The following is a 26,447-nucleotide window of genomic DNA, read 5'->3' as shown; positions in this document are numbered from 1 at the left end:
GTGCAGCTGTTTGTGCAACCGAGGGCCTGGGGCACCTGCTTTTCACACGCTAGCCTGCAGCCCCTTTCTCCACCAAGGGAGTCATTTGAAGGGGGCCAAATCGCTGCCAAGAGGGGCCCCCGGCAATCTCTAAGGCCAGCACTCCACCCCAGAGCGGCCAGTCACTGCAGGCCAGGCTCCAAGGCCCCCCGACCTGCCCTTAGCAGCACCCAGCCGAGCCAGGGCAGGCTCCACCTGGCAATGAGACTCCAGCACCAGCCCCTCTACAAGAAGGAAACAGCTTTATTAAAAAATAAGTCCAGTCTGGTTTCTATACAGGTTCCACGTGGAGGGGACAGCTTGACTCAGCCAGCAGAGAATCTGGAGCGCACCGCTGCCCTCAGGGACTCTGCTGTGCTGGGGGGCCCAGGGGAAAGTACCAGGCAGTGCCAAGGACCCTGGGGACAGCTCACTGGCCTCACTCGTGGAACAACAGTGGAAGGAAGGTGCACGTGCAGTGATGGCCAAGGTTTCTCAGCATCCTAGGACATTGGGTGGGGGTGGAGGGGAAGGTCCTCAGAGGCCATCTAGGGCCCTGCAGGGATCCCCATCAGGGCAGGGTGCCCCATCCAACCTCCAGACCCCACACAGGGCACTGGCCCCAGGCTGTGCAGTGCCCAGGCTAATGCTAACCAGAATCAGATTGTAACAGTCACACGTCCCAGTGACTGGATGGGAGCAATCTGTGCGAGACGACCAGCCCTGGAACATGCAGTGACAAGGGGCCTCAGCAGGGCTAGTACCTGCCCCTCTCGTGCCAGGGCACTGACCCAGGAAAGCCAGAGGGACTGCACTCATTGGGACAGACCCTGTGCACACCCCGGAACAGTTCCATGTCCTATTGCCCAGTTTATTCGCTCGGGGATGCCTGTGAGGCGTGCAGATCGTGGGAAAGGCTGGCGGAGAGCTGGGACCGGGACGCTTGAGCCAGCAGCCAGAGCAGAGGGAAGGGCAGAGTCCTGGCCCTGTGGGGCGGGTGCCCCAGGCTGCAGTAGAGAGCATCTGCACAAGGCCCCTGCTCCAGGCAGCGGGCATGGGAGTGAGCATAGCACGTGCTGCTCTGCAGCAGGGCCGGCTGAGCAGAGCCCAAGGCACCGGTTCCGGGCCCTGGAAGCCGTGGCATCTCCGGGGCAAGGAGCATCCATCCAGCTGACCGCCGTCACGGACCCCGGGCGCCCGCAGGTCCCATCTGCCGCTCACACAACCCGGACCAGGCGGCCCAGAGCCTCAGCCACCTTCATGCGGACGACAGGAGCCGGGTCCTTCAGCAGCACGTTGAGAGCTGGAACGAGAGCACATGACTCGGGCAGCCCTGACTGAACATGCAGCCGCGAGCCCGGGGACCGGCGCCCATGGAACCAGTCTCATTCCAACAGCCCTGGAGCTGCTACAGTCCTGCCCCAGCGAGGGCAGGCCAAGCCGTGCCCCGCTCTGCAGCAGGGCCAGCCCCTCCCTGCACTGGAGGTCAGCTCCTCCTCCCATCAGATAGGAGATTGGGGCACTGCCCCAGGCCTGGGCTCCAGCCCCGGGCTCCAGCCCCGGTCCGCACAGCCAGGCATTGAGCCTGACCAGCCGGGGGCAGCGCCTCCCAACCTCCACCTCTGCTCCCCAAACCAGGGCCCCAGGCACAATCAAGGCTTGACCCCCCCTTCCACCCCACAGGGCAGTGCTCCTCCCCAGCAGGAGCTGCCTCAGCCCTGCATGGAGAGGCGCTGCCATGGCCCCGGCAAAGCCCCCTCTGGAACACAACATCCATTACCCAAAACGAGCAGGGGGGGCAATGGGGCAGCAGGACCAGCCTTGGCACCGGCTTCTCCTAGAGCCTCCACACAGGCCACCCCAACCCCTGCAGCCTGTGACAGGGAGCCAGGCAGGGCAATAGGAACCCCCACCCCCCACGCACTGATCTGGCTGGCCCCATCATGGGGGCTGACCCCTGGCGCCCACCCCTGTTTACCCTCGGCCCCAGGAGGCAGGGCAGGGCTCACCACCTTAGAGGGGGAAATGAAGCACAGAGGCTGCATGACTGGCCCCGGGTCGCACAGGGCAGCTGCAGCAAAGCCCGGCTCGCCAGCGGAGAAGTGGGAGCCCCCCGGGAAGCTGTGTGCCCAGCCCCCGCACTCTGCCCGTTCCCCAGGACCCACCCTGAGCTCGGCGGGGCAGGGGGTGCTCTGGGTGTGCAGCAGCAGCAGCCGCCCAGCTGTGCTAAGGGACACCCACAAGCAGCCTGGCAGGGGCTTGGAGATGCCGGGGGGGCGCTGGTTACTTCATGCCCCGCCCCAGCACTAAGGGGGGTGGTTGGGCCCTGGAGGAGAATCCTGCGAAGACAAGGAAGCAAGGCAGCAAAGCCCTTTCGCTGCAGACTCCACGCTGGGCTGGGGGTCGGATCCCAGGCTGGTCCCCGGCCGCTGGGCGAGCGCTGAGCAGACCCTCAGCTCCACGTGCTCCCGGGGGGGAGCGGGCAGATCAGGAACCCAGGGCAGGACAGTGGCCTGGTTTCCCCAGAGAGCAGCAGGAACCGTTGGGCTGCACAGCCTGCGCTGTGACACTTGCCTGAAGTGAGCGGGTCTTTGGCCTCCTGCTCGCCAGCATCCCCCCGCCGGACTCTCCCCTGCTAGCGCCGATGGGCCCCCGTGCTGGGCCGCATTCAGCCTGCCAGACTACTGGGTGCCCATGGACAGGGCAGGGGGCGACGTGACCCCGCCGGTGTTCACAGCGCCTCGCCTAGGCCCAGCCAGGTAGGGTTTCCTTGCAGTGAAGTTACAATATTTTCCAGTAGCTTGTTTACAAAGCTGGGCGCCCCCATCCCTCCAGCTCCTCTCTGCCATGAGCATGGATGAGGTCCCTGATTTATGTGCCGACTTGCTTCCTGTTGCAGCCGTCCTGGTGATTAGCCTGGGCTAGTGCAGGGGTGCCCCCGGGGCTGGGCTGTAAATCAGAGCCCAGAGCTGTCCCCGGACCCCAGTCAGCTAATCCACTCAATACGGGAAGCTAGAGCAACCCGATCCAAGGCTGCTAACTCCAGCTATTACTCACAGACACACGTCTTCTCTTTCACTTGTTTCAAACAGACAGGCCTCTCTCTGCTGGAAGGGCTCCGGGAGCCAACGGAAAGATAGTTTTTCCTTTTTTAGTGTTTTTTAAGCTCTCTTGGAACAATCCAAGAGTTTCCATGCATTACTATACACTATGAGGTCACTAGTGACAGGGAAAAAATCCCTGAAATCCAGGAAAATTACTTAACTCGGCTCCAAAATGCCACCAGCTTCAATTGGACTTTTTATGAGTCCTTTCTAATGAGCTGTAGCTGGGCCTTTTAACGGGTAACACGTTACAAACAAACCCGGAATTTCCTTACGCTTCAACATTGCAAATGCCACCCATGCTCTGAGCAGATGCCCGAGCTGCAGCCCGCGATGCCGCAGGCGGGAGCTGGAATTTCTGCCTCGGGCCGCTTCGCCAGCGCTGGGCCATGCTCGGCTCTGTGCTTGGGGCAGTTTCCGTGGGTCAGGCTCCTCCGGAGCCCAGCACCGGCAGCAGCCAGGGTGGGGGTTAGTCACAATGCACGCTGCCACGACCATCACAGAGCTCTCGGGCTGGGTCTCCCGGGCGAAGCAAACCCTCACTTGCTGATCCAAGCCCTGTCCCCAGCTAAGCCGCTGGGGGACTGAATGTCACAACCCCACTGCTAAGTCACTAGCACAATGTGCCCTGCCCCTCACTCGCTCGAGAGAGAGGCCACCAGGCAGTGGCCAAGCAAGCCCTGCACGGGCAGCTTTGCTAGGATCCTGGCACACACAGTCGGCTCTGATGCTCAGAGGTCAAGGAAACCAGGCCTGCGAATAAAGTCCGTGAAGATGAGTGACCTTGCAGCAGGGCACACTCTGGATTGGCCCGTCCACCCCTCTGTTTCCATCTCCAGAGGGGAGGCCGGGCAAACCCAGAGTCGGGCTGTGACCATGTGTGCCAGGAGCGGGGACCAGCCTGTGGGGCAGGAGCCGATGCCGCAGGGTTGGCTTGTTCTCCAACCCCCCTGGGCCGCACCGGCCAGCACCTACACCGCGCTCTTGCGTACGTTGACACAGCACATGCTCCCGGCAGGGACTTTTCAGTGACTCATTCCCCAACTCCTGAAGACACCCACCTCTGCTGTGAAACGGGCTATAAATGTCCAAGCCAACATCAGAGACTTACGCACCAGCTCCATCGGTAACATGCCAGAGGAGGCCACAGGGTGCAGGCCCAGGAGCCTCGAGGGACTTTGTCTAAAGCTCTTTGGAATCTACCAAAGTTACTCCCCCAGGTCTTCACCCAGGACCATGTGGACGGTCCAGGAGAGGGACGATTGTCCTTGGCAGAAAAGGGACCATCTGCCCGGCCACATTACATTGCTCCTGGGGCAGTCCAGCACCGGACAGAGCTCCCGCCAGTCGATCTAGTGGTGATGCAAGTCTCATCCGATCAGTGATCTACAGGGTTCTGCCTCTAGCAGCCCCCTCAAGACAATAGTCCCTGCCCCCGCTCGGATTGCCTAGGCAAGTCTGTGGCTTGGGGTCACTCGTTAGCAGCTCAGTCTCATCGTTCTGCAGTATCCTCCCACCACCACAGTCTAGCCAGCCTTGGCCGCAACGTGCTGCACAGAGAGTAGGGCTCGTCTATGCCGGGATGCTGCTGCTTGGCAGCCCAGACACTGCCCAGGCCGCCGTGGGGCTCCCTCCCCGGTAATCCAGTCAAGGCAGGAGCCAGGCTGATGGAACCAGTGCTGCGTACACAGGCCCTTAGGCTGGCTTGGCTGAAATCGCTTGGAGGGGTGGCGGTGGGGATTTTTCACACGTAGCCAGGTTGAGCTAGTGTCTAGTGTTGACCAGCCCCTGCTGTTTGTGAGGGTTCCCCAGACTCTGTCCTTGGTCCCCTCTAATCTCATCCACAACACGAACTCGGCTCCTGTCTCTGTGACCGTGCCCAGCTCCAGCTCTCCACGCCAGCCTCCTCCTGCCCAAACTGGTGTCTGCACTGCTCTCCGAGGTCTCCTCAGGGCCTCTCGTCACCAGCTCCAACACAACAAGGCTGAAAGCAAGCCATCTCCTCAGTCACTAGGGCCAGCCTGGCATGCAGGCCCAGACACTGGCCCCTGGGTAGGTCCTTACATTCACACCACAGCCTGCCCTGGCCAGCTGCCAGGTCACACCTCGATTGCTGCAAACCCTTCCCCCTAGCCTGGACAAACGCAGCCTTCTGCCCACGCTCACTCCCAATGCTGCTGCCAAGATCCCGTCCTAGCCTGGTCCCCTGCCCTGGCTCCACCAGACAGGAGCTACTTGACCTCACTTCCATGGCCCTCCCCGAGCTATTCCCCCTCCCGCAGCAGCCGGTCATCTTGTTCCCTGCCCATGGCACCAGCCTCCACTGCCACTTACAAGTCTATAAACAAACCCCTTCATGCTTCCTCGGCTGCTGCCCCTCAGCCTTGGCAGGAGCTCCCCCGCCCCACCCACCCTCCTTTAAAACACTCCCTTACGGCGACACCGACAAAACCCTGAGGAGTTCAGCCCTGGGGGCTGAGACCACCGCCTGCCACGCTGACCAGCCCCATCTCCCTGCTTCTGCAGCCTCTCCAATCTGCGCATGTACAGCGCCTCACGCAGCAAGCCCCTGGGCCATGCCTAGGGCTGCCAGGCACTCCAGTAATACAAACTGATTCGTTAACTAATGAGCTCCAGCCCCCACTCATTTCAAGCCAGGCCAGCCAGAAGCCAGTGATCAGTGCCTGTCTACCCAGGTCATCCCACAGCACAAGATGGGCCTGTGACAAGAGCTGCCAGCACACCAGGCTGCACAGCCCTGGCAACAACCCACAGGGAGCAGCTCGTCGCCGGCTCCCTCCCCAGCACTGGAGTCCCCTGCCTCAAGGCCTGAAGCATTGGCGAGAGCCCTCGCAGGCCCTCGTTCAGCCAGGCTCATGTTTAACAGGACTGTGCCGTGCTAACATGTACCCCCTGGGCCCCGAACCCAGGGAGCAGAGCCCTGCAGCACCAAGAGCCCCAGGGCAGTGTTCCCAGAGTGAACAGAAGGGAAAGGGCCACGGGATACCAGCTGGGAGAAGGGAGCTGGGATCTGTTCTGCAGGGAGCATCAAGGGCCCCCTCCAGCCTGTGCAGCACCATGCCTGCTGGACCTCTCAACTGAGCACCAGGCAAGGACCGAGCACACATCTCGTGCCCTGCACCGGGTACAAGCTGGCACTGTGACGAAGTGGGAATGTTCTTAAGATTTTCTCCAAATACTGTGTAGGTGCCTCAGTTTCCCTCTATGCCTTTCTTAAGTATCCAGGTGGGGGGATAACGGGGTGTGATTGTTGCAGAGCCCTAGGGGGCCAGTGTGATGGTAGCTGCACAGAGAATGGCTGACACCCTGTCTCCTGGCAACTGATGGCCTGGGCCCCTCCCCTGCAAAGGTGCCGACTAAAGGTGTTGGAGAACAAAGATCATCAGGTGGCCTCCTGGCCCGGGAAAGAGAAAGGCCAGAGGAAGGGCTGGGGAGTTTCAGTTTGGAGCTGGCTGGGGAAATGGAGGGAGGCCCAGATGCTCTGGCCTCCCTGCCCCCCCAAAATGGACTGACTGAGGGGTCCTGGTCTCTGTACCTACAAGCTCTGTGTTAGAAGGTTTATTAGATGACAGGAACATGGTCTGTTTTCCTGGCTGGCTGAGAGTCACGTCTGACTGCGGAGTTGGGGGGCAGGACCCTCTGGCTTCCCCAGGACCTCGCCTGGGCAGACTTCACTGTGGGAAGCGCACAGAGGGGCAGAGGATTGAATGCTCCCAGGTCAGACCCAGGAAGGTGGAAGTCATGTGAGCTTCTTGCCCTGGGAACAGGCTGCTCCCAGAGCGGAGACTTCCCCAGAGTCCTGCCTGGCTTCGTAGGGAGCAGCTCCAGAGCATGGCCCGGGGGCGCCGGAACTAGGGCACTAGGGAACCCGAGAGGAACGTTTGCTATTGCAGGCGGGCCTGGCAAGGGCAGAGATGCCCCCCAGCAGGGGGTTTTGCTGCTGCTCAGGAGAACGACCTTGGACTCTGAAGTCAGGGGGGGCCAGTGGCCTCGACTCAAGCCAAGACCAACTGTCCGTTAGCCCAGTACCCAGCCCAGCCCTCGGGGGCACGTGCACCCTGGGGAAGCCCCTGCCAGCACAGGGGTTTATAGCCCTGTACGAAGGATGGAGCAGAGGCGCGGCGTGACCCTGACTTGGTGGCAGCAAGCAGCAAAGTGCCAGAAATGAACTGGAAGGTGAAGCTGCTCCAGCCCCTGCCCCGGCTCCGGCTCCAGGCCCATTAACCCCCTGCTGCCCGATGCTGTAACCTCACTGGGAACCGCTGCAAAGCCTGAGGCCTGCCAAGAACCTCACCAATGACGGGCTCCCAGCCCTGCCTTCCCGCACTGCAATCTCCCTCCCATTTCACACGCAGGCTCCTGGGGCTCTGCACCCGCAGCTTCCAGCCTCGGCACAGGCCAGTGACAGGGCTCCCACAGCACCCACCGGTGCCCAGCCCACAGCAGCACAGCGCTAAGGGACGCTCTTACTCACAGGAAAGGAGTTGGTCCAGGTCCACTTGCTTACAGTGCTCTTCATCCACGTGCAGAACGAGGAAGCCTGGAGTCAGAAGAGATGGAAAGTTACGGCGGAGTTTGCAGTGCAGGGTTTTGAGGCCTTGCTTCACCTGGCCAGGTCACACCAGAATTCGGGTGTTCTGCAGAGCAGCAGCCGCAGCACATCAGTGCAGAGGCACCAGAGCACCCTCCCCGAGCGTCGCCGGCGTCCGCACAGCCCTGATCTGCGAGGGGAGAAGGCTGGGGAATGTCGCAGATTCCAAGGCCAGAAGGGACCAGAGAGATTATCCAGTCTGACCTGCCTAGCCAGAGACCCGCCCTAACATCATCCCTAAATCCAGCCTTGATCCAAGACTTGTCAGTGATGGGAACTGCACCACAACCCTTGGTAATTGGCCCACGGGCTAATCACTCACAGTTAAAAACATATGCCTTATTTCCAGTCTGAATTGGTCCGACTTCCAATTTCCAGCCACCGGATCGTGTTAGACCTTTGTCTGCTAGACTGAGGAGCCCATTATCCAATATTTGTTCCCCGTGCAGGTATTTATAGACTGATCCAACTCACCCCTTAGACATCTCTTTGTTAAGCTCAAGAGACCAAGCTCCTCAAGTCTCTCGCTCTAAGGCAGGTTTCTAACCCTGGAATCGTTCTCGTGACTCATCTCTGACCCCTCCCCAAGTTATCAACATCCTTCAACTGTGAACACCAGAACTGGACCCAGGATTCCAGCAGCGCTCACACCAGGGCCACAGAGATAAAATAACCTCTACTCCTACTCGAGATTCCCCCATTTATGCATCCAAGGATCCCATTAGCCCTCTGGCCACCGCATTACACTGGGAGCTGAAGTGCAGCTGATTATCCTGGGAAGCAGTGACTTTGAAAGATGTGGGGGTCCTGACGGATAGAGGCCCCAGCTAAGTCTGGCCGACAGCCTTTGTCCCTAGACGGTCCATTTACACCGAGCCACATTAAAAACGCATGTTTGCACTGTATCTCTGGGTAAGCTGCGGGCAAGCAATCTTGATCAGTGACCTGCCCTCTTGATTTACCACTCCCCCAATTTTTATATCCTCTGCAAACTCCAGGAACAATTTTTTTTGTTTTCTTCCAGCTCATGGATTAAAAAGTAAGTAATGTTCACTAGCATAGGGCCAAGAACCCATCCCTGCGGGACCACACTAGAAACATGCTTGCTCAAGGACTCCTCGTTCCCAGCCCTATCGGCCAGTTTTTAACCCAGGTAACGTGTGCCCTGATGATTTTAAGTTGATCTAGTTTCTTCAAACTTGTGTGGTACCAAGTCAGCGCTGAACAGAAGCGTAAGATCTTTACTCCTCATGACCATGGTTAGCAGCCAGACTGGTCATCGCAGCAAATAAACAGTTTGACAGGATCTAGTGTCCCCGTAAACCCAGGCTGACAGAGAATTAAAGGACGACGACTAATGTCAATCAAGTCCTGTATCGGCCACTCCATTATCCTGCCCACAACTGATGTCAAACTGACAGGCTTCTCATTACCTGAGCCAGCCTGTGTGCCCTTTTCCAACACCAGCACAATATTAGCTTTCTTCTCGTCTTTTAGAACTTCCCTGGCGTTCCAAGACTTACTGAAAATCAACATTAGCCATCCAGCCAGCTCTTTTAAGACTCTTGGATGCAAGTTATCCAAATCTGCAGATTTAAAAATGTCTAACTTTAGTAGCTGCTGTTACCCTGAGATACTAGTGGACTGGAGAGAGAATCATCGTAGGACATGACATCTCACCGGTTTTATTCCCAAGTACAGAACAAGTGTGTATTGAACAACTCCTGCTTTGCAGGAATTCTACCACCATTTCCATCTAGTAATGGACCGAGACCACTGGCAGCATTCTGTCTGCACACACTTAAAAACTGCTCCTTGTCTAACTCTGCTAGCCACAGATTTCCTCCAAAAACAGAGCTGCCTTCACTCCCCCAGTGAACTGGGTCAGTCTTTTCACCAATACAGCCTTCTTCCTCAGCTGTGGGGTGCTGTGCAGCTGATGAAGGGTTCTTAAACCATTCCCAATCATCATTCACATCTTTCTGATTAAATTCCTCCTCCCTGCTGGCCTGGCTCACACTTGTTTTCATCCTTGTGAAATTGGCCTTAGTAAAGCACCATGTCTATGTTTTACTGGTCTGGATTTTACCTGGCTGGATCAGGCCATGGTCACCTGCACCTGAGCTCCCAGGAAGTTCTAGTCCTAGGATCAGTCCCTCCTTCTCTGTCAGCACACGATCTAATAAAGAATTCCACAGGTTGGCTGCAACACTTCGAGTTAGGCAATTGTCATCGAGCAGGTTTAGAAATTCCAAGGATGTTTCCATATTGGCAGCATGAGACCTCCAGCATGTGCCACTCAGAGAGAAGCCCCCATAACCTGCCCCCCGCCCAACACATTACAGATACAGAGTTAAGCACCCAAACCCCAGTGACTTTCAAACCCCTCTGCCAGTCCCAGCCAGCGGGAGTAGGGCTGATGTGGGAACAGTGCCAAGGCAACCTTACCTATAAACATGGGTGCTGCTGCTCGAATGTCAACCCAGTTGCTTTTGAAGTAGAAGAGGTTGGTTGAAATCAAACGATTCAGCATCTCTGGGTAGTTCTGCATCTAAAGGGAAAACCAAGGTAATGAGAACGAGCTGGGCTCCCGGGGGCACCCTGCTTCCTGCGGAAAGGGGCAGCCGTGCAGGGCATCTCCAGGGCTAAGGCATTCCAGCCCCCACAGGGTCCCCGCCATCCCAGCCCCAGCACAGACCTCTGCTGTGCCAAGTCGCACCCCCAATGGGCTCGGTCAGGTTCGTATGAATGTGCCAAGGCTCCTGAGGCAAGTGATCACGTTAAGGCACAAGAGAAACGGGAGGGAAGGATCCAGGAGGTCATTAGCCTGGCCGGGAGAGTAGAGAATGGGCCCTGTGGGCACTCGGCTGCTCCCTTTGGAAAGCAGAGTGTGCCTATGGGCATGGCAGTGACTGGCCGGGGTGTTCCGGGAGCTACCCGGCTACTCTGGGCACCCTTCCAGGCAGCTCTGTGCCAGGGCACATGCCTCCTGTGGCATCAGAGCCGGGAGCCTGAGTCAGAAGTGGACCAGGGTGCAGCCTGCCGGGTTGACAGAAGAGGGACTGGTCTGCTCAGCAAGGTTCAGAGAGTGTAACGGTCCCTTCTGGCCGCAAGGCATCTCCTCTGCCCTCTGGTAGATCCCTGGCCAGACGTTTCACCCCCACGGGCAGCCCGAGGACTCGGTGAAACTAAAGCATGTCAGTGCTCAGGACACTACGCTGATATGTGCCACGGCAGAGAGGAGAAACCAAGGGGCCAGCAAAACGCCCAATGCCCCAGCGGCCAGGAACCAAAGAGGTGACGTGTGCCCAGATGATCCTGCAGGCGGATCTATGCCCCATGCTGCAGAAGGCAAAAAACCTACGGTCCCTGCCAGTCTGAGCTGGGAGAAACCCCTTCCCAGCCCCTATGTCTGGCCATCAGACCCACCGCAAGACCCACCAGCCAGGCATGTGAGAGGGTTCCCTGCACCAGCTCAGAGCACCAGGGTCCCATCTCCTGCTGGGGCTTCAGAGGAAGGGAAAGATTCTTTCCCGACCCCTGCATGTGACTGGTTGAAACACTGGAGCATGAGAAAGTCAGATGAACAGGTCAAGGGCAGTGCAGACTGTCTGTCCCCCCGCAGGCTGCAAAGGGAGTGGGAGACAGGAGGTCCACGGGGTCACGGAGTCCAAGGCCAGCATGGACAGCATGCAATGCTGCAGCTTGAGCCAGGCAGCCCTGACCTCTGCACCTGGGCCAGCGCTTCTGTTCACTCCGTTGGGGCATCAGAAAAGGGCCAACTCCAGGGACTCTCGAAAGACCCCCCCCCTTTCAAGGGAAAGACCAAGCCGCTGTCATGCTAGCGCCACCACTGCCGGGGAGCGTCAGCTTCTTCCTGATGTCCCGAGGGGCTTTGCTCTGGGTCCTCCAGCTCACTAGGCTGGAAGTGCTGCTCTCTGGCTAGCCCCAGGGCATTGCAGTGCTGGCTGTCAGCAAGGGTCAGAGTGGGGCGGGCTGGAGCAGGTTAGTTTCGCCCCAGCAGTGACTGCTCGCAGGGCTGTCAGCCACTCACTCCACCCACTGTGAAGCCAGAGTCTCACTCACCAGGTGTTTGCAGACATCGTTCATGAACTCTCCGTAATGCAGGCTTCGGTCTTCATGCAGGTGGTTCAGAAACATGTCACAGAGCCCCTCGCAGCCCATGTTGGGGCCACACATGCGCAGAGCAAATTTACAGGCCTGCAGGACAGGGCAGATGAGGAGACCGCAACACCATGTTAGTCACTAGAAACTCACCAGCCCGCAAGTCTCCTTCCACCCTGGCAGAACATTCCATGCCCAGGGACCAAAAGCCCTGGTCACGGGCTCCCAGCCATAGGAGCGCTTAGCAGAACACTGTCCTGGCTGAGCTGGCAGGCCAGCATGGCAGCTGTGCTTGAGACACCAGCCAAACGCCTGCTGGCCCCAGTCTAGCAGCAAGGCACTCACTTTGATGACCTCTGGCTTTGGATCTTGGAGGTGAAGCAGCAGCGTCACCAGCCCATTCAAGATCTGCTCAAAAAAGACGTCTTCACAGTTCCCAGCACTGAACTTGGTCAGGTTCCCGAACAGAATGATGGAAGACGTGCGCAGTTCGTGGTTTTCCTGCAGGCAAAGGGCACACAAGGCGAGTGTCGCTGTGATGCAGAAGCACAAGAGGATCACAGCAGGCACCGTCTCAGTGATCGGTACAGCCCCACTCCAGCTGCTTGCTCCTGGGGACACCCTAGCATGGGGGAGCACAGGAATTGTTCCCTCCTCGTTCACTGGTTCCTTCCCACCCAGCCCCCCAACCTGCTGGCCGTCTCCAGTTCTGAGCAAACAGACACAGCAGATGCTGGACTTTTCTCATGATCCACTGGCTTCTTGGGGACTGGGTGAAAAGCAGAGAGCAGAGACGAGGTTTCAACCTCCCCTGCCTTGGTTCCCTCCTCTGTAGAATGGGGCTAACAGCCCCCCGGGGCAGAGATCCGCCGGCTGTCTGGACCGTGCTGGGAGTCCCCTGGATGGACATTACTTTAGCACAGAGAAACAGTCACCCGGCCCTGCTACAGACTCAGCTGCTACGTCTCCTACAGTATGTCACCTGCTCCTGCTCTGCCACCTTGGAGGGTCTTTCCTTCCTGCCCATGGGCGCAGAGCATTCCTCTCCCAGCCCCCGTGAGCCACAGCCAGCATGCCAGGGTTGTTCCCTCTCACCCACCCCCAGCTCCCACTTCTCTTTACACAGGTGTGCTAGCACACCAGGGACTCGCAGTCACGCCCGCTAGGCACCAGGCTTCTCACGCATGAAGGACCCTGCTCCCAGCTGGCGGGCAGAGGCAGGGGAAGGACCAAGGGAACGGTAGGGAAGTTGCGAAGCCTCCAGCACTAGTGGGTCTGAGAGGGACTTCAGTGCGGGCAGACAGAGCTGGGCTCCGGAGGAGCACAAGAACCCATTGCATGGCCATCTGACGGACGGGTAGCTGAGGCTGGGAGCAGCGGTGCGGGGCGAGCAGGGCTCTGGAGGCAGTGACTCGCGGTGACTGCAAGAGGGGCGTGACCCGATTCCACCGGGGCATGCTGGAGTTCAGCGGCAGCGCGTGCTGGGAGGCCAGCGCAGGGGGGGCGATAATCCAGGCAGGGCAGAACGAGGATCTGAGCACCAAGGCGGAGGGAGCAGGGGATTGAGCTATGGTTTGACACAAGGGAGGAGTTGCAGGCCTGAGTGCTGGGAAGGCGGGTGGCGTCGGTGACAGCGTCAGGCAAAGGGAGAAGGCGGGAGCTGGTTTTGGGCCACGGACAGTTCGGGAGGGCAAGCTGTCCCTAGAGGGGGTGTCAAACAGGCGGGATGGAAGAGAGGTTGGTGGCAGAGCGAGCTCTGCGAGCCGTCAGCAGAGAGTCCCCCAGGGCCGGGTGCAGAGCAGGAGAAGGGAGGATGCAGAAAGAGCAGCCAGAGGCAGGAGAGGCAGTGTCTGGGTGGCCCAGTGGGCACAGGGTGTTCTGGAGACGGATGCGCAGGACAGAGCCGAGGCCCTGAACCGTGGCCATGAAGAGGTCGTTCAAGACTGGAGAGTCGAGCACAAGCCAGAGCAGGAAGAGAGAAATCGGTGCCTGTCAATACTTTGGAGAGGAGGTGAAGTGTAGGGGGAGGGGAGGGAGTGAGATCTTTGGAAAGGCAGGAGCACTGCAGGGAGGGAGCAAGTTTCTCGGAAGGGGAAGGAACAGAGAACAACCCGATGAGGCGAGGGAAGGGATCACAAGGCAGGTGCAGAGAAGGGCAGAGACTGGGAGAGCTCAGCAGACTCGCAATCCTCTCTCTGAAGGAGTCAGGAGGATCTGGTGCAGAGAGCAGGGTCATTAGTCTCACCACTTCCCGGGGGCAGGCCCTGTGCACTCGAGTGCCTCATGCTCGGAGAAGCCCTCACCCCTTTCGTTAACTCGCTCCAGCTACATGCTGCTCATCTCCACCACTCAGGCCTTCAAGTACTCTTCTCTAGCTTTGTTCTTTCCCTGCTTTGCCGTTCCCAGGACAGGTACATTGCCGCCCGCAGAACCACTGGCCTGGCCTGCTCCCTTCTCAGAGGAATTGTAACCTTGAAGTATTGACCTGCTCCTCCAGCCTCTCTATCCTGGAGCACTAAGCACGTCCTCCTAGGAGGCCAAGCTAGACCGACCCCCTTCCCATGGTTAACACCGCTGGCCTGCTGCACACCAATGCCCCACTATGCTGAACCAAGCAACTCCCGCACACTGGTACCAGCAAGGCCATCCTCACCTTCCCCACTCCTCCCTGTGGCCAAGAGGTGAGCCCACAATGGCATCTACTGTCTAGCTTAGGATGCCACCTATTTACTGGGAACGGGCAATGGGATGGATCACTTGATTCCACCCCATTCATTCCCTCTGAGGCACCTGGCATTGGCCACTGTCAGAGGACAGGATACCGGGCTAGATGGACCTTTGGTCTGACTCAGTCTGGCCGTTCTTATGTTGTAACTTAGCCTCAGATGATCCCTGCTTAGCTACGAAGCAGCCCAGATCTCTCCTGGGTAGGACAACCTGCCAGGACTACAGTAGCTTGTGGTCTAAAGCTCTGTGCGCCCCCTCAGCCCTAATTCCCAGCGTCATGCTGAATCAGCAGCTCTGTTCTCTGAGATGCTGGAGAAGGCTGACCCCCCCATTTCAGAGCAGGCACCTCTTCTCATTACAGCCCCCGAGCCCTTTGCACCCTGGCTAACGGCTCACGCTCCCCTGCCCCCAAAAACAGGCACGGTTCTGCCTTACGTTGTCAAAGAAGGGGCGGATGCGGATGGCAATATGGAGAAGCATGGAGCGGATGTCCCTCTCCTCCACGTGGTCCAGGAGTTTGGACAGGCTAGACATGGCCTCCAGAGCGACCACGTTGTCGGGATCATCCTTGTCGTCCATGCCATTGACCATGGAAGCCAGGAGCTGGGCCCCGTGTTTCCTCACCTGCAGAAGGAAGTGGTACATTAGAAGCACTCCCTGCTGTGGGACACATGCCAGGATATGTGGGTGGGATCCAAGCGGCACCCTCAGGGAGGTCATCGTGTCACTGCCACATGGAAGGATTTCTCCTAGGTGGAGCTCGTAGCATCATCTCTAAGCAAACGTCACTAGCACTTTCTATTACAAAGAACCAACAACAGGGGCCTGTAACTTTGCCAGACTAAGAACGGAGGCTTGTTTCTTTTCACGCCTGACAGTTTCAGCTAAAACAGTTCAGAAAAATGGCTGAATGAGGTTAGGGAAAAAAGAAAAAAAACCCACAACATTTTCTCCTGCCCTGCCCTGCCGTCCCCTCCAATGCTTTGGCACAGGGATGTGAAATTTGGCAGCATCACCCTGGCATCACGGATGTGCCTTTTGCCATCTCCATTAAAATCTGCCCAAACGTGGCCCAGGGATAAGAAAAGTCAGTCTGCACATGCTCAGTAGAGAGACTTGTTCAGCTGCTAAATTCTCTGAAGATTCTATCTGCACTGAGCATGCTCCAGCCCAGAGCTGTAGGACTTCCCTGGAATTGCTCCTCTCCATGACCGGGCTGCTGTGGGTCCAGATACAGGAACAGAGCCGGGAGACTTGTGCTCTCAGTGCCCCCTGCTGGTGATCAGCAATGTGGTTTGAACACACAGGGACGGGGCAGACAGCCTGCAGGAGAACATGTGAGGGGTGGGACAGAGCACAGCTCACTCCAGAGCCTGGAGCTGAACCCAGGGACCCTGAGTCTCCCCATTTCTCTGCTGTCTGCAGATAGCTGTGAAAGCCACTGGCAAAGCGCATCATCCCCTGTAGTTACTGATCCACAGAGGAGACCAGCCTACTACGGCTACCAGTTACTCCATCAGTGCAAGAAGTGGACATCTGTGTTGTGGAACAATCCTATGTGAGGACATAACTAAAGCCCGTGTGATAATGTATAGGAACAAGGAAGCTGAATTACGTTAGCACCAAAAGACTCCATCCTGACCACCCCTACCTTCTGGGGGCTTGACTTTTGCAACCTAACCGCCTGCGGTGTAACGGATGTAGTAATACAAGCACGGGGCAAAGCTTTCGGAACACTGTGGCCACCTGGCCACAAGCGCCCTGGAGGACCGGATGCCCCTCTGCCGTTGTAAATGGATACAGGGCCTTTTACTTCTAGTTCACCACCTCTGTGCAACCCAGGTCAGACCAGCCCTTGGATCAACTCGTAGCTTCCACAGGGCACCCGACCTTATAAAAAAAGACATGGTCACTGCCATGTGCTCCATTTTATTGGCATTAAATGCAGCACTCCCCCCGCCCCCGGCTCCTGGCCTGGTGCCAACACAGCCGTGTGCTGGGCAGATGGTGGGCGTGCTGCTCTGGGCGTACACGCAGCCACTCTCTCGGCTGGGGAAGTTCATTCAGGCCCTGCTTGCCCGGGGAGCACTTTGCTCTGCTCCCGGCAGGAGAAGGCGGAGGAGCTGGATGCTGTTACAGAAGGGACTGACTATGGCTACGCCAGCAGAATGGTATTTTTAGTAGCTACTTATATTTTAGTGTCAAGTCACAGTAGCTTATTGTCTGTCTTAGGGGTGACCTGTCCGTGACCTCTTCTTGGGGTTTGGCACAAGCCTGAGCGTAGGAACAGCGCTTGCCAAGTCACTGTGCTGCCGAAGATCAGACAGCAGGTACAGAAACCCGAAAAGTGCGTGCAGGCAGTGCAGGGCCACGTGACAGTCAGCAGGGCTGGGCTCCTCTGCTTACAATGGGCTGCGATGCAGATTCCAGGGCGGCCTCTCAGACAGGAAACGACGGTTTTAAAACAGTCATTTCCCACTGCAGGTGTATCTGGAAACAAGCGGCAACTCCTCACTCTCCCAGCAACCGAGATCTCACACGCTGCAGTGGCTGGGAACAGCACAGCCAGCCACCCCTGCAACCGGCTGCATCAGAGGAGATGTCGGAGTCGGGAGAGAACAGACAAGTCCGACCGCAGGCCTCGAGAGGGGCAGACACCGTGCTAAGGTGGGGCTCTCCGGATTCCCATGATAACATCCCTGGCTGTCAACGGAGGTATCCGCTGGCGAACAGAGTAGAGCAGGAATCGCCAGTAACCAATGGAGACAAGTCTGAGCACTTCTCCCGGTGGCATGCTGGCTTTCCTTTGCACAGCCTCTTTCAGCTGGCGCCTAACCAGGGCCCAGCGAACTCGGGACTTCCCAGGAGGCTGTAGCCTGGGCTCCAGAATCTGGGCTCATGTTTTAAGTTAAGAAACCTTCAAAAAATGGGAGTCAAATCAATCAGTGCCTGCCTGAGTCTCTGCAAAGAGCCAGAGACAATAGTTGGGGGGAGGGGGGTGTTTTAACCGCCCCATTCATCTCCCTAGGGTGTCAGCAATCAGGGGTCAGAGCCAACAGTGCTGGCATCTCCCTTTCCCGCCGATCAAAGCAGGTCCCGGAGGACGGTGCTGTCCGAAGAGCTGCACGGTGCTAGTTGCATGAATGGGTGGAACCTGGGAAAGCAAGGGTCCTTCCCCAATTTGGGCAGTATTCCTGCCCCTCCCCCGACACCTCCACCTAGTACAGGTCAGATACCACCCCGGGGCAGCAGGCAGGAACACGCTTTAGTCTGGGGCCAGACAGAAGTACCCTGGCTCTAGCGAAGAGAGCCTGGAGCCGAGCAGGACCGTTCGCTCAAAGCCCTGGGCTCCTTTCCAGTCAGCACCCAGCAGGGCTGCGGATGCAGCTCTGCGTCGCGGGGATTTTTTGGTGGTGCACTAGTGCACCAGCCGCTCTCACCTTGTCCGGCGACCCAGAGGAGATGTTGCCCAGCCCCCGGAGAGCCAGCATGCGCACCAAGGTACAGGGGTCCTTCTGCCTGCCCGTCATGTTATCCATCATGGACTCCAGGAGGATCAGGTCACTCACCACGCTGCTGTTCAGAAGCTAGAACGGACAGACAGCCTTGGTGTGAGGCACTGCCAGGCTCCGCAGCGACCTTCCCCAGCCAGGCCACATCAGGGGCAAGGTCATGTCCAGCGCTTAGAAGTTCCTGGCCCTACACAGTGTAAAATGGACTCCTGACCTTCCGGCTCCCTTGCAGAGAGGCCAGAGAGCCTCGCTCAGTGACCAGTAACCCCAGAGACGTCCCCAGCCATATACCAACCTGCACAGCTCAGTAACCACACAGCTGCTTTCCTCTCCAGGGAGCTCTCATCCATGCCCTGGCTGGCTGGGGCAGGAGGGCACCCCAGGCCCATGGCCCTGCTAATGCACCTTAGCCCAGTGGAGAAGAGCTGCCCTCTGCCTCCAGCTGGCGGATCTGTGGCATGCCCACCCATGAGTGGTGCAAGGGGCCAGCTAGCCTAGGGGCAACAGGAAACGTTCCCCAGCAGAGCGGCTTGGTATCACACACACACCTTTACTCACAGCAGGCGTTTACAAGACAGCGACCCAGCCTTGCTTCTACCCTCACCTCTGGCCAAAGCTGCCTGTGTCCCTTCTCTCCCCAAGAGAGAGGGGACACCAAGGCAGACGTTACACTGACCCACCCATAGGAGGGCAGCGAAGGGCTTTTAGATCCTTAGATGGAAGGTGCTGAGAAGGGCAGAGTACCACTGTCCCAGGGGGCAGCCCTAGTTCCTTCCCGGAAAAGGAAGGGTTAATTCTCAGGAGGGGTCCTGGAATGAGACCCTGCGCAAGGGGGCCTGCAAATGCCTCTCGCTCCCTTATGCATCCCCGGGGCTGGAAACCAAAGCGAGACAAACTGAGAGCGGGAATAAGGGACAAGTTGAAGTGAGGGTAATTAGCCACTGAATTTACCAAAGGATCTAGTGGCTCCTCGGCCATTGGGAGCCTTTAAAACCCTGTGTTAGCTCAGCAAGTTCTGGTGGGCTTCAGACAGCAAATACTGGGCGAAAGGCCCAGGGTTGTGTGTGCAAAGCGCCAGATTAGAGGACAAGGATCCCCTCTGGTTTAACGCCAATGAACGTTTGGAGTCAGGGATTAGCAGCTATTGACCCAACTCTTTACTGTTTCCTTCCCACTTACACGAAGAGAGGGGCTGGAGAGCAAAGCTGAACCGAGCAGACCCGAGCTAGTTACTGGCAAGCAGTTCCTCCATGCAAGGGCTGTCACCACTCAGCACCCCACGCCCGGGAGGCTAGCGAGCGGGAAGTCGGAGGAGACCTAGCTAAATGGAGATCACAGGGCCGCTCTCCCAGTGGGCTCCAGGCCCACCCCCTCAAGTTGAGAGTGATGCTGTGTACATGAGAGGAACACACTGCCAGGAGCAGCTAGATACCCCACAACAGAGATCCTGGAGACCTCTAGAGAGGAAGCACCACCCCTGCCCATCAGCTCATATAAAAGATACAGGCCAGCGGTGGTGTCCGCCCTGCGACATGGAGCTCAGAGGCCAGTTCGAGTTGCATTCCAGGGCCAGAAGGGACCACTGTGTAACAGGTCACGGAACCTCCCTAAAATCTCCCGAGAACAGAAGCTTTGCAGGGACTGACAATGGCCAGTGACGGAGAATCCACCAATACCCTGGGGAAACTGGCCCAACGGTTAATGACCCTCGCTGTTAAAAGTCTAGGCCCGGTTTCCAGTCTGAATTTGTCTAGCTTCAACTTCCAGCCACTGGATTGCGTCAGACCTTTCTCGGCTAGATTGAAAAGCCCATTATCAAAAGTGTGCTCCCCACCTAGGTACTTACAGCCTGTGATCCTGTCATCCCTTAACCTCAGCTAAATAGACCGAGCTCCTGGAGCCTCTCACAGTACGGCAGGTTTTCTAACCCTTTACTCATTCTGGTGGCTCTTCTCTGACCCCTCCCCACAACTGAAGAAGGATGCTGAAAAAAACTGGACATCAGAACTGGACACTATCCTCGCAGTGGTCACGCCAGGGCTCAGTACACAGGTAACATAACAGGGAATCAGCAGAGAGGTTAACACACTTTTGAACCCGAGTCCCCAGGGGTTTGTATGGTGATCTATGGACCCAATCACAACTGGTGGCCAAGGAGATCCCAGGCAGCCGCCTTGCGGGGGTGGGGGGTGGGGAGACGGACGGGACGATGACACTGACTGCATCTCTGGCTTGAGCTGCACTCACCAGTGACTGCAGACCACTCTGCCCAGGGAGAGGTGCTACTCTCGGCCAGGCTTGCAGGGGCCTCAGGGAAAGCGTCCATCCTTTACACCCTGCACCACGATCGCACACGCAGGAGAGGCCTGAGGGCTCAGGGGAAGCCTTAGTACGAGCTGCAGCTTGGGCCAGCAAGGCTGCCGACTTCAGAATCTCCCCCACTCCCTGAAACTGCTCTGGGGCAATTAAGCCACTGCCGATTTGGGACCCAGCCCCGGGTTGGTGTCTAGGTGGGTTCCCCTCCCCCACTCATCTCCAGGCTGGATACCGGCCAGGCAAGCGAACTTTTGGAGGGTGGACTAGCTCCCTTGGGCCTTTGGCAGCCGTTTTGCTGGGTCAGACCCGTGGAGCGTTGGAGATCCAGGCAGAGCACTGGTCCTCATGACCGACTCCAACAGAGACTGAGCGCCCCAAAGCAAGGTTGTGGCTTTGAGAAGAGGCGAGGCCAGGGCCACCATGCACACCTTGGATCTCGTTCCATTGTCCCGTCGGCCTCGGGGAGGAGGTCCAACTCCATAAACCCTCCCCTAGCACTGCTGGGTCTGGAGAGGGAGAGGGACCAGGCCTTCGCACTGCAAGAGGGACAGGGAAGGGCGAGAGCCAGCGGCAGATGCCCAGGCAGGTCTGGCAGCACAGCTCTACCATGCCCCAGCTGCTTGGGGGCCAGCCCACGCCTCCCGACTGCCGCTTGGTCAGGTCAGCCCCTGGCAAGGAAGGGACGGCAGCTCTCACCTCATCAGCTTTCCGAGAGGGAGAGACGCAGGCGGCTGCTTCCTTCCCCACAAGCTCGAGGGCGAGGCAGAAACTGCTATTTTAAACCCTGCAAGGCCCGAGAGCCAAGCGCACTCGAAAGCTGAAGCAGATTGTGGGGCAGCAGCCAAGAGCAGGGCTATCAGCCCCCCCCAGCCACACAGAAAATAAAAACAGGGCCCGAAGCCCAGGCTGCTCGAACCACTGAGCATTTACGAGGTGGTTAGAAGCAGGGCTGGAGCTCTGCGGATGGCAGGCCGCGCTGCTCTAGGGAACATAGACCACGGCAGCAGCCCAGTGTTATAAGAGTGCATTACGGTCGGCTGGCCTTGCAGCAGGAATGGCCTGAGTCACCTCATTCTTTACGGTGGTATGTAAGGAAGGGTAAGGTTATGTCTTGCTGGCTCCTGGCCCCGATGTGGTAAGAGCTGGACTCCTAGGAGCACGTCTATGCCATTCCCTTTAACGGAGGGCCAGGGAAGCTGAAGGGGACTGATCAGCAGTGCCAGCCTGCTGGACTCAGCACTGCCTCTGGGCTCTGCTGCTAACCCCTCGCCCCAGTGCCCAGGAGCCAAGTGGGGTGCCCCGGCCCTGCTCACCTCAGCGAAGAAGGCGGTGGTGGTGATCCTCTGGCGGTCATACACACTGTTGAGCATCGGGAAGAGATTCTTCACAATCAAAGGGAGCTTGGGGCCAGCGTGTTTAGCCATTGCCCTGGAAGAGAACACCCCATTACACGGCATACACGGCAGGCTGGCTGGCGGCATTTGCCTTTTTAACTCAGTAGCACAAGAATCAAAGTAATCCCCTAGCTCTCCAGAGGCCAGCGTTAAGGGCACAGTAGCCAGTCTGAGCCCATTGGAAAAGCCAGTTCTAGGCAGTATAAGCAGCCATCCAGGATATCCGACCTGGGCAACCGGAGCCAGCCCTGGGCAGAGGCCCAGCCAAAACGCCGGCACATCCCACCTTCGGTGGCGCAGAACCCTGACAGTGGCAGCTCTGACAGGGAGATTACAGCCATGGGGTCTCCTGGCCTCCTCCAAAGCTCAGGCTGAAGTGCCAGGAGCCACCGGACAGTTTCACTTGCTTCTGCCTAGCCCACATCAAGCTTGGTAGGAAGTTTGCTTTATTTTGACAACGAAGGGAGAGTAACACCAATACCCCACCCCCCTCCAACCTCCATGACCATGTGTCTGAGCTCCAGGTGAGCACCTCCAGCTGCGAGGAGCTGCGTGGACACCCCGGGGAACGCCGGCTCAGGGCTGCCTAGCGCTTTACGCACAGGACAGGCAGCTGGAACATGTGTCTTGGCAAGAAGAGGCCTCCAGCAGAGCCCCCCCCGACTGACTGCCCCTCCCCCCATGTTCAGGAGCTCCAGTCCAAGCCTTGGACACCCTCCTAACAAGGGCCAATCACCTACAGTGCAGGGACTCCTCCCACCCTCAGCCTGGGCGGCCCTTGCTCCTGGTGGCCAGAGCCTACAGCCTGGAGGTCTCCCAGCCCTCAAATACAAACCCAGGAGACATCTGAGCTCTGACCCGTGTCCTCTGTCAGCACAGAAATCTCTCCTGCTGGCCCTTGACTGGGTCCCCTGAACCCGCCTCCTCTGCCCTCCAATCCAGAGGGAACAAGCTGCCAAGAGTCTTGCTCCACTGGCTCCCCTCCTCCACTGCATTCAGGTCAAGCGCCTGTCCTTGCCTTTCAGTCATGAGTAGCTTTGATCTTCATATTCCCACAGACCCCATCCCGCCTCTTTGGTGCTGCATCCATTAGCCATGCGAACCCCAGTGCTCTCAGCCTGCAGCGCCCTCCCTTCTCTTGGCCTGGTGCTGCCAGGCTGCCCACAAGGGTAGCCAGCTGTCACTGGGAGCAGGGAAGCTGCGGGTAGCTTCACAAGCCTGGAGCCCAGTGCTTCCAAGCCCTGGCCCTAACACACCGTTCCACCATTGCCCCCAGTGGGAGCTCTGCAGCCACAGCTGCCTTAGTCCATTTGCCCTTTGTCCCAACTGCCCGCTGCACACCTGGTCAACAGGCGCCGGGGGCTCTGTGCAGCACACGCTGAACTAAGGTATAGCCCTGTACCCGGAGCCTTCCTTCGCCCCACCTCCACCTGACCATTCGCCTATTGCTGGACGCTGGAGAGGGGCGGGGTACAGAGAGAAGGCGACGGGCCGAGGCTCAGTTTTCGATACCTCACCGTGTAGGTGTCTGCGGAGAAAGGGCTGAGGCCTGTCCACTCCAGTCAGCCACTCCTAGCGCCCAGCTCTATCCGGGGCGGGGGGATGATTTCGCTCCAGATCTAAAGGAGCGACGTAGGTCCTGAAGCACTGAGATCTGCTGTGCCACGGCGCCCTTCCCAGCTTCCCCTTTGTCCTGCATCGCTCCCCATTTCCCGGGGGCTGCCCTACTCCAGCAGATCTCACCCAGCCCATGCACTCTGCTGCTGATCCCAGGCTGCAGGGAGACAGGCTGCCTGAAGAACTCCCCTCTTACCTTGCAAGCAGCATAATGCCATCATGGTGCCTATCAGAGCTTTTCATCAGCTCCCAGCCTCCCGCACTCTCCACAGACTTCACCACCTCGTCACTGCCCCCTTGGGTCAGCATGGCTCTCAGGGCTTCCACCGCACAGCTGGACCGAGAGAGAGAGAGAGATTCTTTTATGAAGCCTGCATGCAACTTGTTCATAGTGCAGCGAACAGGGGCGCCAGCCAACGGGGAGTGCTGGCCAACGCACACCACAGTACATTAGAGAATTCTGCACAGTGGTGCATGGGGTTATTCAGAGGCGCGAGGGTACCTGAGGACTGAATGAGTTATGTGAAGGCTTTAGTTGGAGTGAGACAAACCCATAACTCACGGCTACCTCCATTTCCACCAGGACATTTGCCGTTAAAGTGATCCAAGACAACGGACTGAAAAGTGAAGAAGTCCAGAGCTACTATAAGAAGGTTTTTTTTTTGCATTAATATTTTATTGGTAGGGATTATTTTGTTGCAAGCAGAGAGCAACATATGGGAAACATACATTATCCTGTCAGAACAAAACAAATATTAGTAATGACTAAATCTTAGGCTTCTATACAAGAAAGAGGACTGTGTTTACCACACATGTAAAGAAAACAAAATCCCGGAGAAAGAACAGCTCAGTGTCAGGGACTTTTAACCCAAGACTGCCATGCTCATGCTATTCGCTTTGCCTGGAGAAGCAATGAATATAAACTGGCCACCAGGAAATTTAGACTAGAAATTAGATGAAGGTTTCTAACCATCAGAGGAGTGAAGTTTTGGAATAGCCTTCCAAGGGAAGCAGTGGGGGCAAAAGATTTATCTGGCTTTAAGATTAAACTCGATAAGTTTATGGAGGAGATGGTATGATGGCATAACATGGTTTTGGTAATTAAATATTCATGGTATATAGGCCCAATGGCCTGTGATGGGATATTAGATGGGGTGGGATCCAAGTTACCCAGGAAAGAATTTTCTGTAGTATCTGGCTAATTAATCTTGCCCATATGCTCAGGGTTTAGCTGATCGCCATATTTGGGGTTGGGAAGGAATCTTCCTCCAGGGCAGATTGGCAGAGGCCCTGGAGGTTTTTCGCCTTCCTCTGTAGTATGGGGCATGGGTCACTTGCTGGAGGATTCTCTGCTCCTTGAAGTCTTTAAACCATGATTTGAGGACTTCAATAGCTCAGACACAGGTGAGAGGTTTTTTTTGCAGGAGTGGTGGGTGAAATTCTGTGGCCTGCGTTGTGCAGGAGGTCAGACTAGATGATCATAATGGTCCCTTCTGACCTAAATATCTATGAATCTATGAAAAAAAGCCTAAACCGCGGTGACGGAGGCTCAGCAGGTTTGGAGGGACTGGCTGCAGAAAGACCCGCGTGTGCGCAGAATTCGTGAGCGCTGAAAGTTCTCTTCTGCTGCTGTAAATGCACTCACCATGTTCTGCAGCAAAGTTGTGTAACTGCAAAAAACCCCAAAAGATCCTGGCTCTCCTTAGTGAGAGTATATAATCTTTTCTCCAGCATTGTCCAGAATCCAGACTAATGTTGGAAAATATAGAATGAACCATTGTACACATGGAAATTAAAATGGATACACATGACTGCTAAAGAAATATTTCTTCAGCCTTGTTTTTATTTGTGTCCTTTTATCTAGCTCTCTCCGCCCCAGCGCACACACAGGGTGCGTTAATAACACGAGCTGTATACATGGAAAAACCTCTGCATGCAGGCGGCACTAAACTAATGGCAGCTGCTGGGTTAGCCTCTTTTTGAGACATCCCCTTTTATAGGCAAACTCTTGATCACCCGCATGGGGCAGCTGCTGAGCGTGCTCCTAGGACGGGTGAGTAAGGAGACTAACTAAAAAACAAGGGGTGCAGCTGCTCTGCACTAAGTTGCCCTTCCTCACCCAGAGAGTGTTTCCACTCCACGGGTGCAGGACAGACCATGCAGCTTGTTGCCTGCAGCTTCCCACTTCTTGGAGGTGCCCCAGTGGACTAGCCATGTCATCCCACAAACACAGGGAGGCATGGATGAGCTGCAGAGGGTTCTGAGCAATCCATACAGAAAAGAGTAGCTAGGAACAAGAACCAAACCAATCCTGGACATCTGCCATGGGCAGGAGTTTCCCAAACAGGCCGTCAAGCATGTTTTAACTGGCTACTGGCACAAGCCTACCTCATTTGGCAATCCTGGCCTCCATTTTGGACCCCGTGTATAATCTGGCCCATCAAACGCTGCCGTTCTCTACTTTTTCCATCACAAGTGTTTTTCCTACAGAACTAGTTTGCATTAACTTTAGGGACTGAATTCTGGGGGTAAAATGCTCTTTAGAGCCTTACAACTGCCATCAATAACCTCCTACAGCAGCTTTCAGAAAAAAGCAGTTGGCCTGCATTTACAAATGATCAGTGATGGCAAATCCACCACACCCTGTTAAATTAACCATTGGAACCGTTACCCTCACTAGGCCTCATTTCCAATCTGAATGGGTCTAGCTTCTACTTCCAGCCATTGGATCCTGGTAGTCCTCTCTGCTAGATCGAAGAGCCCATCGTCAATAGTAGTTCCTCATGTCGGTACTTACATAGTGATCAAGTCTGCCTTTAGCCTTCTCTTGGGTCGGGTGCATGGATGGAGCTCCATCACTCTAGGGAAGGGCTTCTAATTCTTTCATAATTTTTGTGGCTCTTCTCTGAGCCCTCTCCAATTTTTTTGGCATCTTTCAAAAGAGACACACACACACACACACACACACACACTCCTACAAGAGGAGCATTTAATAGTTTCCCTACCATTGCAGGAGCCTCAA

The 26,447-nt window shown here is 56.9% G+C and overlaps 1 protein-coding gene across 4 annotated transcripts in view; it reads right to left on the bottom strand.

Annotated features, from left to right (window-relative positions):
• Positions 1-264: 264 nt before the first annotated feature.
• MROH1 (maestro heat like repeat family member 1) overlaps positions 265-26,447 on the bottom strand; it is a 104,457-nt gene continuing 78,274 nt past the window's right edge. For 3 of the 4 annotated variants that reach the window (XM_077809631.1, XM_077809630.1, XM_077809632.1), the window contains exons 35-43: positions 23,622-23,759; positions 21,728-21,842; positions 18,027-18,173; positions 15,022-15,210; positions 12,205-12,360; positions 11,821-11,955; positions 10,183-10,285; positions 7,618-7,683; positions 265-1,321 (exon numbers count right to left, since the gene is read on the bottom strand). In XM_077809631.1, coding sequence (XP_077665757.1) covers positions 1,236-1,321; positions 7,618-7,683; positions 10,183-10,285; positions 11,821-11,955; positions 12,205-12,360; positions 15,022-15,210; positions 18,027-18,173; positions 21,728-21,842; positions 23,622-23,759 — 1,135 coding nt within the window. In that variant the 3' untranslated portion in view covers positions 265-1,235. Of the gene's footprint in view, positions 1,322-7,617; positions 7,684-10,182; positions 10,286-11,820; positions 11,956-12,204; positions 12,361-15,021; positions 15,211-18,026; positions 18,174-21,727; positions 21,843-23,621; positions 23,760-26,447 lie in introns of those variants that run through there. The other variant, XR_013345058.1, reaches the window with a different exon arrangement.

The sequence above is a fragment of the Eretmochelys imbricata genome, chromosome 2, assembly GCF_965152235.1.
Source record: "Eretmochelys imbricata isolate rEreImb1 chromosome 2, rEreImb1.hap1, whole genome shotgun sequence".
In the NCBI taxonomy this organism is placed as follows: Eukaryota; Metazoa; Chordata; order Testudines; family Cheloniidae; genus Eretmochelys; species Eretmochelys imbricata.
This window is presented reverse-complemented; position numbering and strand designations above follow the sequence as displayed.